Here is a 14,071-nt window from a genome sequence, read left to right on the forward strand (position 1 = left end):
GCGGCACACACGGCGTGAGGTTACACACGGACGTGATCTGGCGATGAAAACGTGGGGACCAGAGGCTCGCGGGGACCTGCGTGTTTCCCAGGAGCCGCACCTCAGTATTCCCAAACTCCACAGAACTGCGAATAATGAGAACCCACCTCTGTACTTAAGGACGAAGGGGCTTCCAACTGACTCTCAAAGGACCCGCAAAATCGCACACAGGCGATAACACCCATGCAGAGACACGTGTCGGCAGCTGGCGAATCTCAGCTAAGAGCCTCGGGGTGTTTGCCGCAGTATCTCGCAACTTTTTCTGCAGCCTTGAACGTTTTCAAAATACGACGTTAAAAAAAAAAAAAAATTAAAGGTACGTGCGGATGCAGAAAACCACCTGGGATGACTGACGGTTGGTTACCTCCTCCTAGAAACAGAGAGGGCAAGACACAAGTCCTCCCTGTCTCCTGACCACAGGGCAGGCTGCTGCTTTTTAAAGGAAACGTGTTATTACTCGTAGTTACAGGCTCGCCTGCTGCAAGGCAGATGAGCGGGACAGAATAGAAAGTCCAGAAATAGACCAGCCGCATGCAGGAATCTGGGATGTAATAAAGGGGGCATCTCAAATCGGTGAGGGAAGCAGATTTTCCAGAAACCGTTGGGGCAACCCCGAGCCCCCTGGAAAACCGTGGAACCATGAAATCCTCATACACCGTACGCGGGGGTACATCCCAAATAGAGCAGGACTATTTAAATGCTTAGAAAAAGGCGAAACCACCTTAGTACTAGAAGAATTAGAACCTCGGGACGGAGAACACATTTCCACCCGTGACATCAAACTGAGAAACCGTCAAGGAGAGATGGATAAACTTGACCACATAAATACAAAGATACCTGCCTGATATCAACTATCATCATGAGAGAAAACGGGGAAGGACTACTTACGCCTGTGTCACGAATTTAAAAAAAAACACCAAAAAACTTTCACGATATATAAAGAGCTCCCACAAATCAATAAGAAAAAGACTGGTAGCCCAATCGAATGCGGGAAAGGCGCAGCTCCGTGGTTCCCATCAAACAGAGAGAGTTCCGAGACGTGCGTTATTAAACGTGGCCAAAGGGGTGAGCGATGAAAAGCGGTCTGGCCCAAGCGCACCCCAGAGCGTCCTTCATACACGGATGCCCAAACGGCACCCCTCTCCTTAAACCTTCAGCGGCAACCCCACGCATCCAGAACAAAGGCCAAGAAACGTGTGCGTGGCACACGTACGACACAGAAAGCAGTTGTGACAAAACACCGGGGGTTCCTTTTTCCAACCGAAGTCACAGGCTAGGTCCCCAAAAGGCCTTCGCTCACTCTGGCTCAAGCACTTAGGGCGCCCTGGGCCGGACCCCAAGCCCTCCAGCGTGGCTCAGTGGGGCAGCAGGTGCAGGGCCCTGTGGCTAATCCACCAGGTCAGTAATCCCCACGGTGGGCAGTCCGCGGCTCCAGGCCCTGCCGGCCAGCTGGCGACAGCAGGCAATCCCCAGGGGGGTCTCAACCTGCCCGGTCACGAGTGGGGACACGTGTCAGTCACAGCGGCAGGCGGCGCGAGCAGGAAGGCCCGGGAGCCCGAGACCCTCCTGGCGCCCGGGCCTCCCCGGCGATAAATGCCGATGTCGCGTAGCTGTCTGTCATTCGACGAGCACCACCCCAGGGGCCTCGGGCCTCTCCCGATTCCTGTCCCCCGTGCCCTCATCTTGAGAGGAGCTGGGCTGGGGGGGCAGGGACTTCACTTGCTCAGAGGCACAGCTGTCTGCGGCCAAGGCAGCGTGAGACCCAGGCCAAGACCCGGGCTTCCCCGCACAGGGTCCGTGGGACTCCACCTGCCTTGCCCCCCACCCCCCCCACATCAGTACGACGCTGCCAGAACCTGCTGCTTCTCAGGCCTTCCCCCCCCCACCCCCCCCCCACCAGCTCCAGGGCACAGACCAATCCCTTCTGGCTTCTTTGGCTCCCTCACCCCCCTCACCCCCCATGGCCTCCACCCAGGCTCCCAGCACAACTCAGCACCACTCATCTGGCACCTGTCCCGGGAGGCTCCTTCCCGACCAACCAGCCAGAGTGCTGCGCCAGGGCCCCCCAAAGGCCCCACGTGACTGGCCTGGCCCATTTCGGCCCCCCCACGACAAGAACTTGGTTTCCGTGGCTCAAATGAGCCAAGCTCATTCCTACCTCAGGGCCTTTGCACAGGCCAATCCCTCTGCCCGCTGACCCATCTCCCGTGGCTGCTTTTCTCACTTAGGCCACTCCTCCCCGACCACCCCGGCTGCAGCTTGCCCCACACTGGCGATCGCAACGCCACCGGTTTCTTTCCCCTCCGCGTGCTCACCACTGACCAGCACGCACTCACTCAGGGGATGGCAGCATTTTCCACAAGGCGCAAGACCGCGGGCATTTCTGACTCTGCGGGCCATAAGGTCTGTAGCCCAAAAGCCGTCACAGGCAGCGTGTGAGTGGGCGGGCACGGCTGTGTGCGAAGAAAACCCGCCCGACAAAAACTGGTGCTGGGTGGGACTCGGCCCAGAAGGCAGTCTGCTGACGACCGGTCCTCTCGGTTTGCTTGCCGGCCACCGTCATCCTGACCCCCGCCGATCTGAGAGCCCGCGAGAGCAGGGAGGGAGCCCCCGGCTCGCTGCACCTAGAGCCCACGGCAGGAGCTTGGACGATGTTTAATCAGCACCGTCCAAGGGCTAAGGAGTAAGTAAGCAACTGCTCGCGCCGGGTTCTGCGCGGGAGGGGCGTGCAGCACGGGGGCCTCTTCCACCCACGCACCCATCTGAGGAGGGAAAGTCCCCGCGCCCACATGGAGTTGCCCACGCGCCTGGTGCCCCTCTAAGGGCTTACGAGTCAACCCGCTCGATTCAGCCCTAGGAGAAAGGTACAGTCATCGCACCCGTCTCACAGATGGAGACGCCGAGGCCGAGTGTCCCTGGCTGGTAAAGGATGCAGCTGGGATGTGAACCAAGGGCTCTGGCTCCCAGGCCTCTCTCCACGGAGGGGACCAGACCGTCAGGGGTAAAAGCGTCACATGGCCAGGAAGCGTCCAGGGCAGAATTCCAACTGGGAGATTCCAGCCGACTCACCACAAGGGGATAAGGGACCACTCACCCACAACCACAGAGGAGGCCTCTGGCGACAACGCCCCAGCCCAGCCCTGTGGGCCCTGTGGGCCGTCTTCTCTCTCTCCTTCAGGCCTCCCTCCGTCAGGGGAGGCTTCACTGAGGAGACATTTGAGCAAAACCTTGAAAAACTAAGGAAGCAGACGACACAGATATAAAGGACAAACGTTCTAGACAGACGGCACAACGTGTGCAAAGGCCCTGGGGCAGGGGCAGGACCAGGCCTAGGAGGGACAGCAAAGACCAGGCCCAGGTGGCTAGAGCAGAGTGGGCAAGGGGAAGACAAGGGGAGGGGGGGGAGGGGATGGGGCAGGTCGTGCAGGGCCTTGGGGGCCTCAGGGAGGACTTGGGCTTTTACCCCTAGGGAGGTGGGAGCCCTAAAGGGCTGTGGGCAGAGGCGAGCAGGACCTAAGTCAGTTTTTAACAGGAGCCTTCTGGAATGAGCTGTAGGGTGCATGGGAAGAGACGAGGGACCAAGCCAGTGACGGATGATGGGGCTACACCAGGACTGGCAGAGGAGGAAGAAGTAGGCAGATCCTGGGTCCATTTTGAGGACAAAACCAGCATAATCTGCCACCAGATTAGATGTGGGAGGGGGCTGGCGGGGGGGGGGGGTGCTGGGAACGAAGCCAACTGTTCTGTGCTCTCACGCAAGCAGGAAGGATAGGAGGGAAATGGCTCGGAACAGCAGACCGCAGCACGGGCCCCGTGAATGCATCCAAACCCCCCAAACCAGCGGGGAACCCCATCGGGCCCCTTCTGGACCAGGCCTTGGGAGCAAGGAGCAGGGCATTTAAAGTAACCAGATTCTAAACCCCAAGATGCCATTTCCCCTCCATCAGATTGGCCCAAATCACCGAGGCTGGTAACATTCAGAGCTGGCAACGCTGGCCAGAGTCTCTCTCCGCCCCTGCCAGACCTTTCTGGAAAGCCAACAGGCTTCAGATAAGAATTCTCAATCTGCTCGCCATGAGCCAGCCATTCCAGAACAGGGACTTCAACCGCCAGACAGTAGTTAAAGCGCCACGGTTGGGGCCACGTTCAAAGACGCTCCCCACGGCACTGCTTCTCAGCAGAAGGTGGACGCCAGGGGCAGCCAGAATGGGCCTCAGCAGCAGGCGGGCACACTCGTTAGGGGCTGGTGCCTAAAACGGGCTGTCCCTGCCGGTCATCGGGCACTCTCGACATGCCGACGCGTGCTAACTCCCTAACTCCGGTAAGGCTCACGGCCAGCCCCAAGTAGGCGTAGGTATCACCCCGTGTCACAGACGGGGACACCGGGGCCCAGAGAAGTCAAGGCACTCGTTACTCAAGGCCACACGGCGATCGGGTGGAGGCCGGGCAGTATGTCTGGGGCGCGCGCCCCCTAAACCACGCACGGTATCCCTCCTTCCGAAGAAAATAAAAGTTGATACCCACATGGGGGGAAATCCACGTTACCGCGGATAAACAGCAAACCACGTTATGGAACAGCAGGTGTGGTGCAGTGGTTTCTCGTCCAGGGCGACTGTGTCTCCAGGGGACACAGTGTGTGGACGCTTAGGGTCATCACAACCCGGGAGATCCCGGCACTGAATGGGCGGGGCCGGGGATTCTGCGCAACACCCCACGGCGCACGGGACGGGGCCTCCAAAACAGAATTCTCCGGCCCAAACGTCAATAGGGCCGAGGCGACGACCCCTGGTGTGGTATGGAACCATCTTGGCACAAAGACGCTTAGGGACTTCTCTAATCCCTGAGCAGGAGGGAAAGAGCCCAAACTTAGGACTCACATCAGGAGAAACAGGCCCGGAAGGGAAGGGCAGCTTGTAATTTTAAAGCGAGGGAAGTAAACGATTTGCTGGGGGAGTCAGATTTCTGCGCATTTTGGTGACAGGCAGTCGGGGCTGACCCCTTATCTTCCTGGCCCCCACGCTCAGACCCAGCCACCGCTGGGGCCTGGGGCTTTCTCTGCCCCCCCCAGTGGCTCACGGAGCCCCTGACAAAATAAACGTCTGCTATGCGGCTTTCTTGTGGTCACTGAGTCTTGGGCTGTTTTGTCTCTGACCGGCGCAGGCCAGAGGGTTGATAGCGGAGGTCAGGGGTTTGATAACGGAGCGCACTGGGTCCCCTAACCGCGCCTAGGGCTAGCCAGGCCAGGGAACCAGTCCCCGCCCAGACCAAGGGCGAGGCAACAGGATGGTCGAATGAAGCGGGTCATCTACCAAGCGCTTCCAGATGGCAGTGGGGACAGGAGCAGTGGGAGCCTTCCAGAACCAGGGGGACACTCGCTGGCCCTGGCGCTCTCTCTCCAGACTCCCCCACCCCCCACCCCCACCCCCGCCGCACGCAGCAGACCCCGCCTGCCAAGGAAGCTTCAGGAGGCCTGGGGGAGAAGGAAGACAGGTGCCCATGTGGGTGTCTGCAGGGCCTCTGCTGGGTGAGGGCTGCCTGAGGAGGATCCTGCAGATCCGGAAACTTCTGTCTGGAGGCTTGAGAATGCCACCCAGAGGGAGCCTTGCAGGAGCGGGGGCCATTCCTCTGGGCAGCAGTTAGGGAACAGCAGAATGGGGGGAGCCCATGGGCCAGACCAAGCCACCGGGCTCCCCCCACCTGCTGTTCTGAAGACCGAGGGAGGAGGCAGGGGCCCTACACACCAGGAGCCGCCCCCCAGCGTCCAGGTAGAAGGCTGGGGCGGGGGCTATTTCTGCCCCCCGACACTTGCCTGCAGAGCCGCGGCACTGAAGGCATTTTGAGAAGCCACGTCCTTAGCCCCCTCCTGTGATAAGGAGGTAAACTGAGGCCCAGAAAGGCAATGAATGGCCACTGCACCGGAGACCGGGGCTGGTGACTCCCACGAAGAGAAATGAGATAGTCAGGAGGCCCAGATGGCCTCGAAGACCCCCCACGTCCACGCGGGCAGTGCCTGCCCTTCACCACCAATAAGCTGTGCCCATAGGGGTGACTGCCCGTGGAAGGAAGGGGCGATCCCCCAAGCGGATGCCAGCAAGGTGGGCCCCACCCCCCCCGCAGCAGTGTGTCCAGGAAGGGGGAGGGGGCACATCTGGGACAGCGTCACCTCCCTGCTATGCCCACCTAGGAGACCTGGCCCCTCACCGGCACGGAGGTACTCCACCATCCCACACGCCGACAGGCCTGGGTGGGATGCCGTCCCCAGGCGCCCTCGGCAGGGGGCGGCGCACCCACCCACAGCGTGGTCTCACCGCCCCCCCTCCAGACGGGAGGACCCGTCTTCCCCGCGCGCCTCCGGAGGGGGCTGCTGCCCCCACGGCCTCCCAGAACGGGGCCCCGCACCCACCCCCGCGGTCCCCCCCACCCCCCGGCATCCCGGGGAAGGGCGGCGCCGCCCCGAGCCCCCCAGGCGGGGCGCTCCATCCTCCCCCGAGCCCCGCGTCCCATCCCCCCCCCCCCCGCGAGCGCCCCCGAGTGGAACGTTCCGGCCTCGCCGCCGCGGGTCCCGCCGCCCCTCCGGCGCTCGGGCGGGTCCACTGGGCCCCGGCGGGGGGAGGCCAGGCGGGTCCACTCGGGGAGCGAGGAAGGACGGAGGTCCGGGACCGTTACCTGCCGCCGCCCCGCTCTCCGAGGCCCAGGACGCCTCCGAGGTCACGGCCCCCGCCTCGGCGCTCTCCGCCTCGTCCGGCACCTCCAGCTCCATGGCCGCGCGCGCGGACCGGCCGGCGGCTGCACCCGAGCTGCGGCCGCCGCCGCCGAACAACAACCGCCGCCGGCCGGAGGGCGGAGGGAGGGGGCCGGGCCCAGGGAGCGGGGGGCGGGCCCGGAGGCGGGGCCGGCGTGCGCCGTGGCGCAGCGCGCGCGCCGCCAATCGGGGCTCGGGGGTGGGCCCGCGTGCGTCTCCGCGCCTCGAGCGCCCCCAAGCGCCCGGGGGGTGGAAGGGCAGCGGCTTGCCCTGGGCTTAATCCTATTGCCCTAATCCTCTCGCAGGTGATAAACACGAGTCATGTCCACGATTAATCAAGTATCTACCGTCATATTGCAGGTGACACTTAAGGCATACGTTTTGTCCTAAGTAGGAATTCTAATGGCATAATAAATGAGTTTGATTTGTGTTATATGCACAGTGTATAAATGATGCGGGATTGAAATAGACATACCAATGCCATTGCTAAACAAAGTACCCTATTATGATGTATATAGTGTCAACATATAACATGCACGTATCATATATATAACGTATGACATCACGTACAACATAATGGTAAGTAAGTTATAAGTGACAACATGATCAAAAGCCAGGCTGGGCGCGAAAGCCTCTGCATACGATGCGTAGTTGGGGACCTATTTCTTGTTTACTTTTTTGTTTGTTTCTTTTTTCTGCTAATACGCTCCCGGTACCTAACATAGAACAGAACACCTAGAACAAAATACATAGTTGATAGTATTGATCAACCAGATGGGAACCGTTATCATTTCTGTTTTACGCACAAGAAAACAGGAGCTCAGAAAGCTGAAGCCACTTGCTTGGAATCACAAAGAATCATTACCATGCTGCGCCTCAGTGTATGAAGAATGACTAGGGGCGCCTGGGTGGCTTAATCCGCTGGGCGTCTGACTTCGGCTCGGGTCATGATCTCGCAGCTTGTGAGCTCAAGCCCCGAGTCAGGCTCTGTGCTGACAGCTGGGAGCCTGGAGCCTCTTCAGATTCTGTGTCTTTCTCTCTCTCTCTCGCTCTCTGCCCCTCCCCCGCTCACACTGTGTCTCTCAAAAGTAAATAAACATTAAAACAAAAAGAAAAGAATAATTGTGTTCACTCCGTCATTAAAGTTTAATGGTGAATTTATCAATGACATGGCTAGGAGGTTACTAATTCTGAGGTCACGATTCGGGGGATAGTAAGTGTTGGTATTATTAGGTTTATTCATGACTAATGATTTCTGCCGGGGGGATAGTGGGGGAGTCTGGGCGCCCAGCTAGTGAGGGACAGACTTAGGATGTTTCCACCCAAGCCTGTCTGACTCCGGAGACTGTGTGGGGTGCTTGGCAATGAGACGATAGGGAATCAGAAAAATGGAGCGGGTCACAGTCACACCTGGAGGTGACAAGGATGTTTCTGAAATGTTCTCCATCAAAACAAGGACACAAGTCAAGAAAGGGAAGGGATGGAGAACAGAATTCGGGATGTGGCAAAGGAATCCCCAGCTCAGCTGGCTGTGCGCCCTTAGAAGACAGCCAACCCGTAGTGGACTCGAAAGGCTCAAGGGAATCGGAAAGTGAAGGATAAACACGATGTGTCCATCCACACGTTGGAATATTATCCAGCCTTGGAAAAGAAGGCAATCTGCCACCTGCTACAATAGGGTTGGGCCCGGACGTCCCTGTGCGCGGTGACAGAAGCCGGACACAGAAGGACACGTCCCGCGTGACCCCACTCACAGGGGGTCCCCAGAGGAGTCCCTACCCTCCACAGAGACAGAGAGCAGATGGTGGGAGCCAGGGGTGGGGCAGGGGGCGGGCAGTCCGTGCTTCCTGCGGACAGAGGCTCAGTCTGGGGAGATGGAAAGTTCTGGAGACGGGTGGTGGGGGCGGGTGCACGACAGCATGAGCGTGCCTGACGCCAGTGCACTTAGAGACGGTTAAGGTGGCACATTTTACGTTATGTGCATTTTACCATCGTTTAAAACCAAAAAAAAAAAAAAAAAAAAAAGGCTCCAGTGGAGCTCTTTGGACACACGCCATAGACAGATCTCCTGAATCATCTTGAATCTGTCTTGAAAGAAGACGAGAGCAGGGGTTCTTGGACCAGCAGCGTCGGCATCAGCATCATCTGGGAGCTCGTTAGACGTTCCCAGAGCATCAGACCTCCGGTATCCAACACACCCACCACCCGCGGGACCTATAATCCGGGTTTCAAGGCCCCCCCACCCCCTCACGCCCCCACCCTGACCCTCCAGGCGATTCAGATGCCCGAGTTTGGAAACCACTGCTTCAGACACCTGGAGAAGGGCCGGGGGTCGGGCCAACGATAAGGATCAGGACGAAGAAGCAAATAAAAAAAAAAAAAAAAATCAACTCTCAGGTTGATTCTGAATCTCTCCTGGAAGGAAGTCGATACTAAAACTGAAAACACCGAAAAGTAGCAAAACAGGTCTTCTCTAGACACGCGGAAGTGTATGTCAGTCGGTTGAAAGACGGAGGGGCCCTCTGGGAAGGGTGAGATCGTGGGGTGGCAACGGTACCGCTAAGTGTAGCGAATCGAAATGAGCATTTGACCCCCAAACTAGTGTTGCTGTGGGAGGCAGGAGAGCTTGGGCAGGGAAGGGGGAGGAGGGGCGAGGGTCGGGGGGGGGGGGGGGCGGGGACGCAGCTTCTGACCCTCCTCCTCCCTCCTCTCACATCCCTGCTCCTTGGTTCCCATTTTACAGGCTGGGAAACGGAGGCGCCCGGCTGGGGCCGGTTTCCTGGTTTCTGGCGCCCCCTGGTGGCTGTTACCGTCAGCACCAGGTGCTGCAGATGGGGACTCCACGCGTCGTCTACCCTACAGTTCACTCATTCATTCATTCATTTTTGCCACAAATTATCTACTGAGCACCTACTGTATACCAGGCGCCGTTCCAGGCCACGGAGACACAGGAACGAGCAACACAAAATCCCCAAGCTCAATGAGGTGACAGTCTGGAACGGCAGACAAGACACAAGGTAGTTTCAGGTGCTGATAAATACTTCGGAAACAATACAGATTTGGTACCACGGCGACAGAACGGGTTGGATAAAGACGGACTTAACGGATAATGCGTTTCGGATGCATTCAGCGCCTGCCCCGGCGTGGTCCCATGCGACCATCATGCAAGCCGATTTAAATTTAAAACTTTCAGTGTCGTTTTAAATGTTCTAGGAATCACAGTTCGAAGGGGGAAAAGTGACCAGGGAAGGCGAATTTTAACAGTATGGGGCGCCTGGGTGGTTCAGTCGGTTGAGCGTCCGAGGTCAGCCCCCCGGGGTCATGATCTCACGATTCGATTCGTGAGTTCGAGCCCCACATCCGGCTCTGCGCTCTCGGTGCTGAGCCTGCTTGGGATCCTCTGATCCTCTCTCTCTCTCTCTCTCTCTCTCTCTCTCTCTCCCCCTCCCGTGCTCACCCTCTCTGTCTCAAAAATAAATAAAACATTTTAATAAAAAAAATATATATGTCGTTTAACCCAGTACATCCGAAGTATTGTCATTTCAACGCGGAATCAATATTAAAAATAGCGACGCGTTTTCCGTTCTTTTTCGCCTGCTGAGCCTTCCAGATCCACGTGTGTCTTACACTCACCCAAACCTTGTCCTTCCGCCCCGTGGGTGGGTAGTGGCTGGAGGGTGTGGGCCTACCGGGCGCCCACTTGACAAGCACGCATTCATTCCTTCGACCTTCGAAACGGCCCTAGGAAGCAAGTGCTGAGTGTTTTCCCCACTTCTCGGGCGAGGAAACTGACAAGGCTCGGTGACTTGCCCAAGGCCACCCAGCAGGGAAACGGTTGACCCTTCCTGGCCTCAGAATCCCGGCAGGTGAGCCTGGGGCCGAGAGGCGGAATTTGCGCTCAGATCTGTCCGGTGGGAAGTGGACCGTCTCTCGGCAAGTGCAAGGGCTTGGCGGTCTCGGGTTCAAGGACAGTAGTGAGAAGGGGGGCGGGGGGTTCCCCCGAGGACCTGCCCGCGCGTCCCAGTCCCCGCGCTGACGCCAGGGGCTCAAGGTTCAGCGGTGTGAGCAGGGCGGGAGCCCGGCGTCCCCGGGGCCTCTGGGTGAGCAGGGGTTAAGGCCAGCTGCTCCCACGTGAGGGCACCTTGCGACAGAGGCACATACCCAACCAGCGGCCGGGCTCTCACTCCTGTTGTGCACCTCGTCCTGCTGGTTCCACCTGGCGCGGCACAGACGTGCTTCCTCCACGCGGGAGGACAGAGCTGGGGAAACAGGTGGGGAGGACAGAGCTCAGCCCTCAGGTCCCCTCCCTACCTCCATGCCAGGCGGGCACCCAGGCCCCGGCTCCTGCCACCTGCCCCAAGGCCACCGGGCCTCCTGGACGGGTAAGTCCCCCACCCTGCTCCGCGCGGACTGACTCCCTGACCACAGGGTCCTGGGACCTCCATCACCTCCCCCGGCCGCCCAGAAAGCAGGAAACTGACACTCGTGTGTGGGCGTTTGACATAGTTTCTAAGGGATTATCTGGCTGGCGGTTACTGTCCCTGGCAACCTGCCCGGACGCCAGAGCCAGCGACTTAAAAGGGTCATTGTTGGCCCAGGTGGTGCCAGGGAGGCAGAGGAGGCCCAGGCTGGTCTCTGATCCCCCAAAGTGAGGAAGGGAGGCCCGGGCAGGGAGGGGGCCGGCAAGGCAGCCCGGCTCCCAGTCGGTGTGTGGGCCTCCTGGAGCTTCTGAAGAGACTCCCAAGTTTCCAAACAGTGGCGCCCCCTTCCCCCCCTCCTGACCCCCCACCGCCGGGACCTGCCGGAGCCTGGGAAGGGGTCCCACGGTGGCCTTACCACGGCGATGGGGGCCCCGGGACCCTGTCTGGATTCCTTCCCTGGGCAAAACTTGCCGGCGGAGAGATGTAGGAAGGGGCAGGGGCGGCGGCCAGAGCCTCCCGTGGGCAAGGAGCCAGTTGGTCCCCAGGGCCAAGGAAGCCCGGAACCTGCAGAGGACAGGGTCCGGCGGCAACAGTTTTTTCTGGGTCGTTTGCTCCCCAAAGGGCAGCACAAAGAGGGCTTCCTGGCCAGCCAAGTGTCCGATTGCACCTCAAGTCTCTTTGTCTGGGACAGAGAGGGCCCCCTGGGGCCAGGGAGGCACAGGCCTATGAGTCTCGGGGGATATAGCTGGTCTGGAATTGGGGGACACTCGTGCCGAGCAGAGCGATGTCACGTCTGGGGTCTGTGGGGTTGGAGGAGATATATCTGGGCTGTCAGATCCCACCCGCCTGGGGTTTGGGGAGAAAGCCTGTGGACTCAGATAGACCCAGCCTCCAGCCCCTTCGCTTATCTAAACCTCAGTCTTCCACTCCATAAAATGGGTGCAGGTCGAGTCAGCACGACCCAGGGCTGCTGAGTGCAGCAAATGATAACGTGGGTAATAGATTCTCAGTCATCGGGGGTTGGGGTAAACCGTCCCACCCCAAGTCAGAACTCAGAATTCCAGGCGAGTCGCAATGTCCCATCCACCTTCGCGGTAGACAGGAGTTGAAGTCGGGCTCAGAGAGGGGTAGCCACTTGCCCGGGGCTGCACAGGAAAGTAGGGCAGAAAGGAGACGAGGGACGACTGGGGGCTGCCCCTGCCCCCCACCCCCCCCCCCAACCAACACTCCAAGCTAAGCATCTTGTAAACGTCCTGCCTCCTGGGCTCAGTGCTTCCGTGTGGCCCTGGGTTGTGGGGAAAGTCCGCGGAGGCAAATTCGGGTTTCTGTTTGGCCTTCAGCCAGAGGAGCAGTATGTGCTCAGGGAGGAGCCTGACACCCTTTGGAACGGGCTGAGGTTCGTGGGAGATGGCCCCGGGAGGAGGGGCTGCCCAGGGAGTGAACCTGCATTTATCAAGCACCTACTGTATGCTGGGTGCCCTTCCGGGCCTTGGGGAGTCAGCAGGGGACCAGACCAACAATAATCCCTTGTCCTGTGGGCTTGTGTTTTGGTAGCAGAAGACAGACAAGAAACAAGAGATGTAATAAGGAAGTAAATCGTATCCGGGGTTAAAGAGTGGTCAGTCTCACAGAGGGAAAGAATGTAAAAGAGCCACAGGGGCAGGAATAAAACGGGCAGAGGGGTATTTTACAACCTTGCGTAGAAAGATTAGAGGCAGCCTTGTTGAGAAGGTGACGTTTGAGCCGTCTTGAAGGAAGTGAGTTTGGGGAAGGAGCATTCCAGACAGAGGGCACAGCCCGTGCAAAGGTCCTGGGGCAGGACCAGGCCTGGAGTTGGAGGAGCAACCAGGAGGCCCTTGCAGCTAGAGCAGAGTGGGAGAGGGGGAGAGAGAGAGAGGAGGGGAGGGGAGGGATGGGAACAGGGCAGGCTGTGCGGGGTGCTGGGGATTAGGGGCGGGTTTAGGCTTTTACCCCAGGGAGGTGGGAGCCCTGGAGGGCTGTAGGCAGAGGAGGGCAGGACCTGACTCGGGGCTCGAAGGCGCCCCCCGGCGGCCGCTGCGGGGAGGACAGACTGTGGGCTGGAGGGCAGAACCAGGGGGCACCAGGGAGGCCACACCTGGAGGCCCTGCTAGAATGTGGCTTTCAACCGAACAAGCAAAACATTTCATTCTGGAATCATGTACAAGTGACATGGCAGCAAAGTCGTAGCCATAAGGAACGTCCCAGGGCTTGGCAACACGGGGGTCCTGGGGCACCTTCCTGAGAGCACCGTGGTGGAGGAGGGAAGGAAGGTGAGGAGGGGCACGTAGACTCTTCCAGAAGCTTGCAGTGGATGGAATGGAGCTGGAGGGGCCTCACGGAAGGGATCCCCACCCCCACCCCCAGATGGGAGGAAGCCGGAGTTCTGGAAGGAAGCCGGGGAAGAGCAGAGCCCAGCTGGGGGTAGCACCCAGACCCCTGACACCTTTCTCACGGCGTCCGTGGTCAGCCCGGCCTCTGCACCTGTACCCCAGGCCAGCTGTCCTCGGCCACCGCTCGTTAAAGTCCCCCCACGACCCCCACGTGGCCAGCCCTCATGTGCCCAGTGGCTGCGCCAGCCACACCCGGAATGTTCCTTCCAGAATACCCAGCAACTGCTCTTTCTACCTTCAGAATCTCAGGTGACTCCCCGGGAGCGATTTGTTCACCTAGTAGGCACTGACTGCATACCGGGCGCTGTTCTAGCTGCTTGGGATGCTACAGCGGTAGAGCTCACAGAGGCCGGCGGGGAGCAGGCGCCTTCCAGAAAGAGCCCCACGGAGAGGAGTGCAGCCAATAAGCGGGAACTGTGGCTTGAGAACATTCCGTAGCTCCTCAGGGCTTGCGGACT

At 59.4% G+C, this 14,071-nt stretch overlaps 2 protein-coding genes across 16 annotated transcripts in view; one reads left to right on the forward strand and one right to left on the reverse strand.

Annotated features, from left to right (window-relative positions):
- Nucleotides 1-6,895, reverse strand: part of PIP5K1C (phosphatidylinositol-4-phosphate 5-kinase type 1 gamma) — a 50,103-nt gene extending 43,208 nt beyond the window's left edge. For 2 of the 15 annotated variants that reach the window (XM_043586158.1, XM_043586154.1), the window contains exon 1: nt 6,706-6,895. In XM_043586158.1, coding sequence (XP_043442093.1) covers nt 6,706-6,799 — 94 coding nt within the window. In that variant the 5' untranslated portion in view covers nt 6,800-6,895. The remainder of the gene's footprint in view (nt 1-6,705) is intronic. The other 13 variants (XM_043586146.1, XM_043586144.1, XM_043586149.1 and 10 more) reach the window with 9 other exon arrangements.
- A 4,019-nt stretch (nt 6,896-10,914) lies between these two features.
- TJP3 (tight junction protein 3) overlaps nt 10,915-14,071 on the forward strand; it is a 28,141-nt gene continuing 24,984 nt past the window's right edge. Inside the window, exon 1 of the mRNA XM_043586164.1 lies at nt 10,915-11,163. The gene's annotated coding sequence lies outside the window, so the exon portion shown is untranslated. The remainder of the gene's footprint in view (nt 11,164-14,071) is intronic.

Source organism: Prionailurus bengalensis, chromosome A2 (assembly GCF_016509475.1).
Source record: "Prionailurus bengalensis isolate Pbe53 chromosome A2, Fcat_Pben_1.1_paternal_pri, whole genome shotgun sequence".
Lineage (NCBI taxonomy): Eukaryota > Metazoa > Chordata > Mammalia > Carnivora > Felidae > Prionailurus > Prionailurus bengalensis.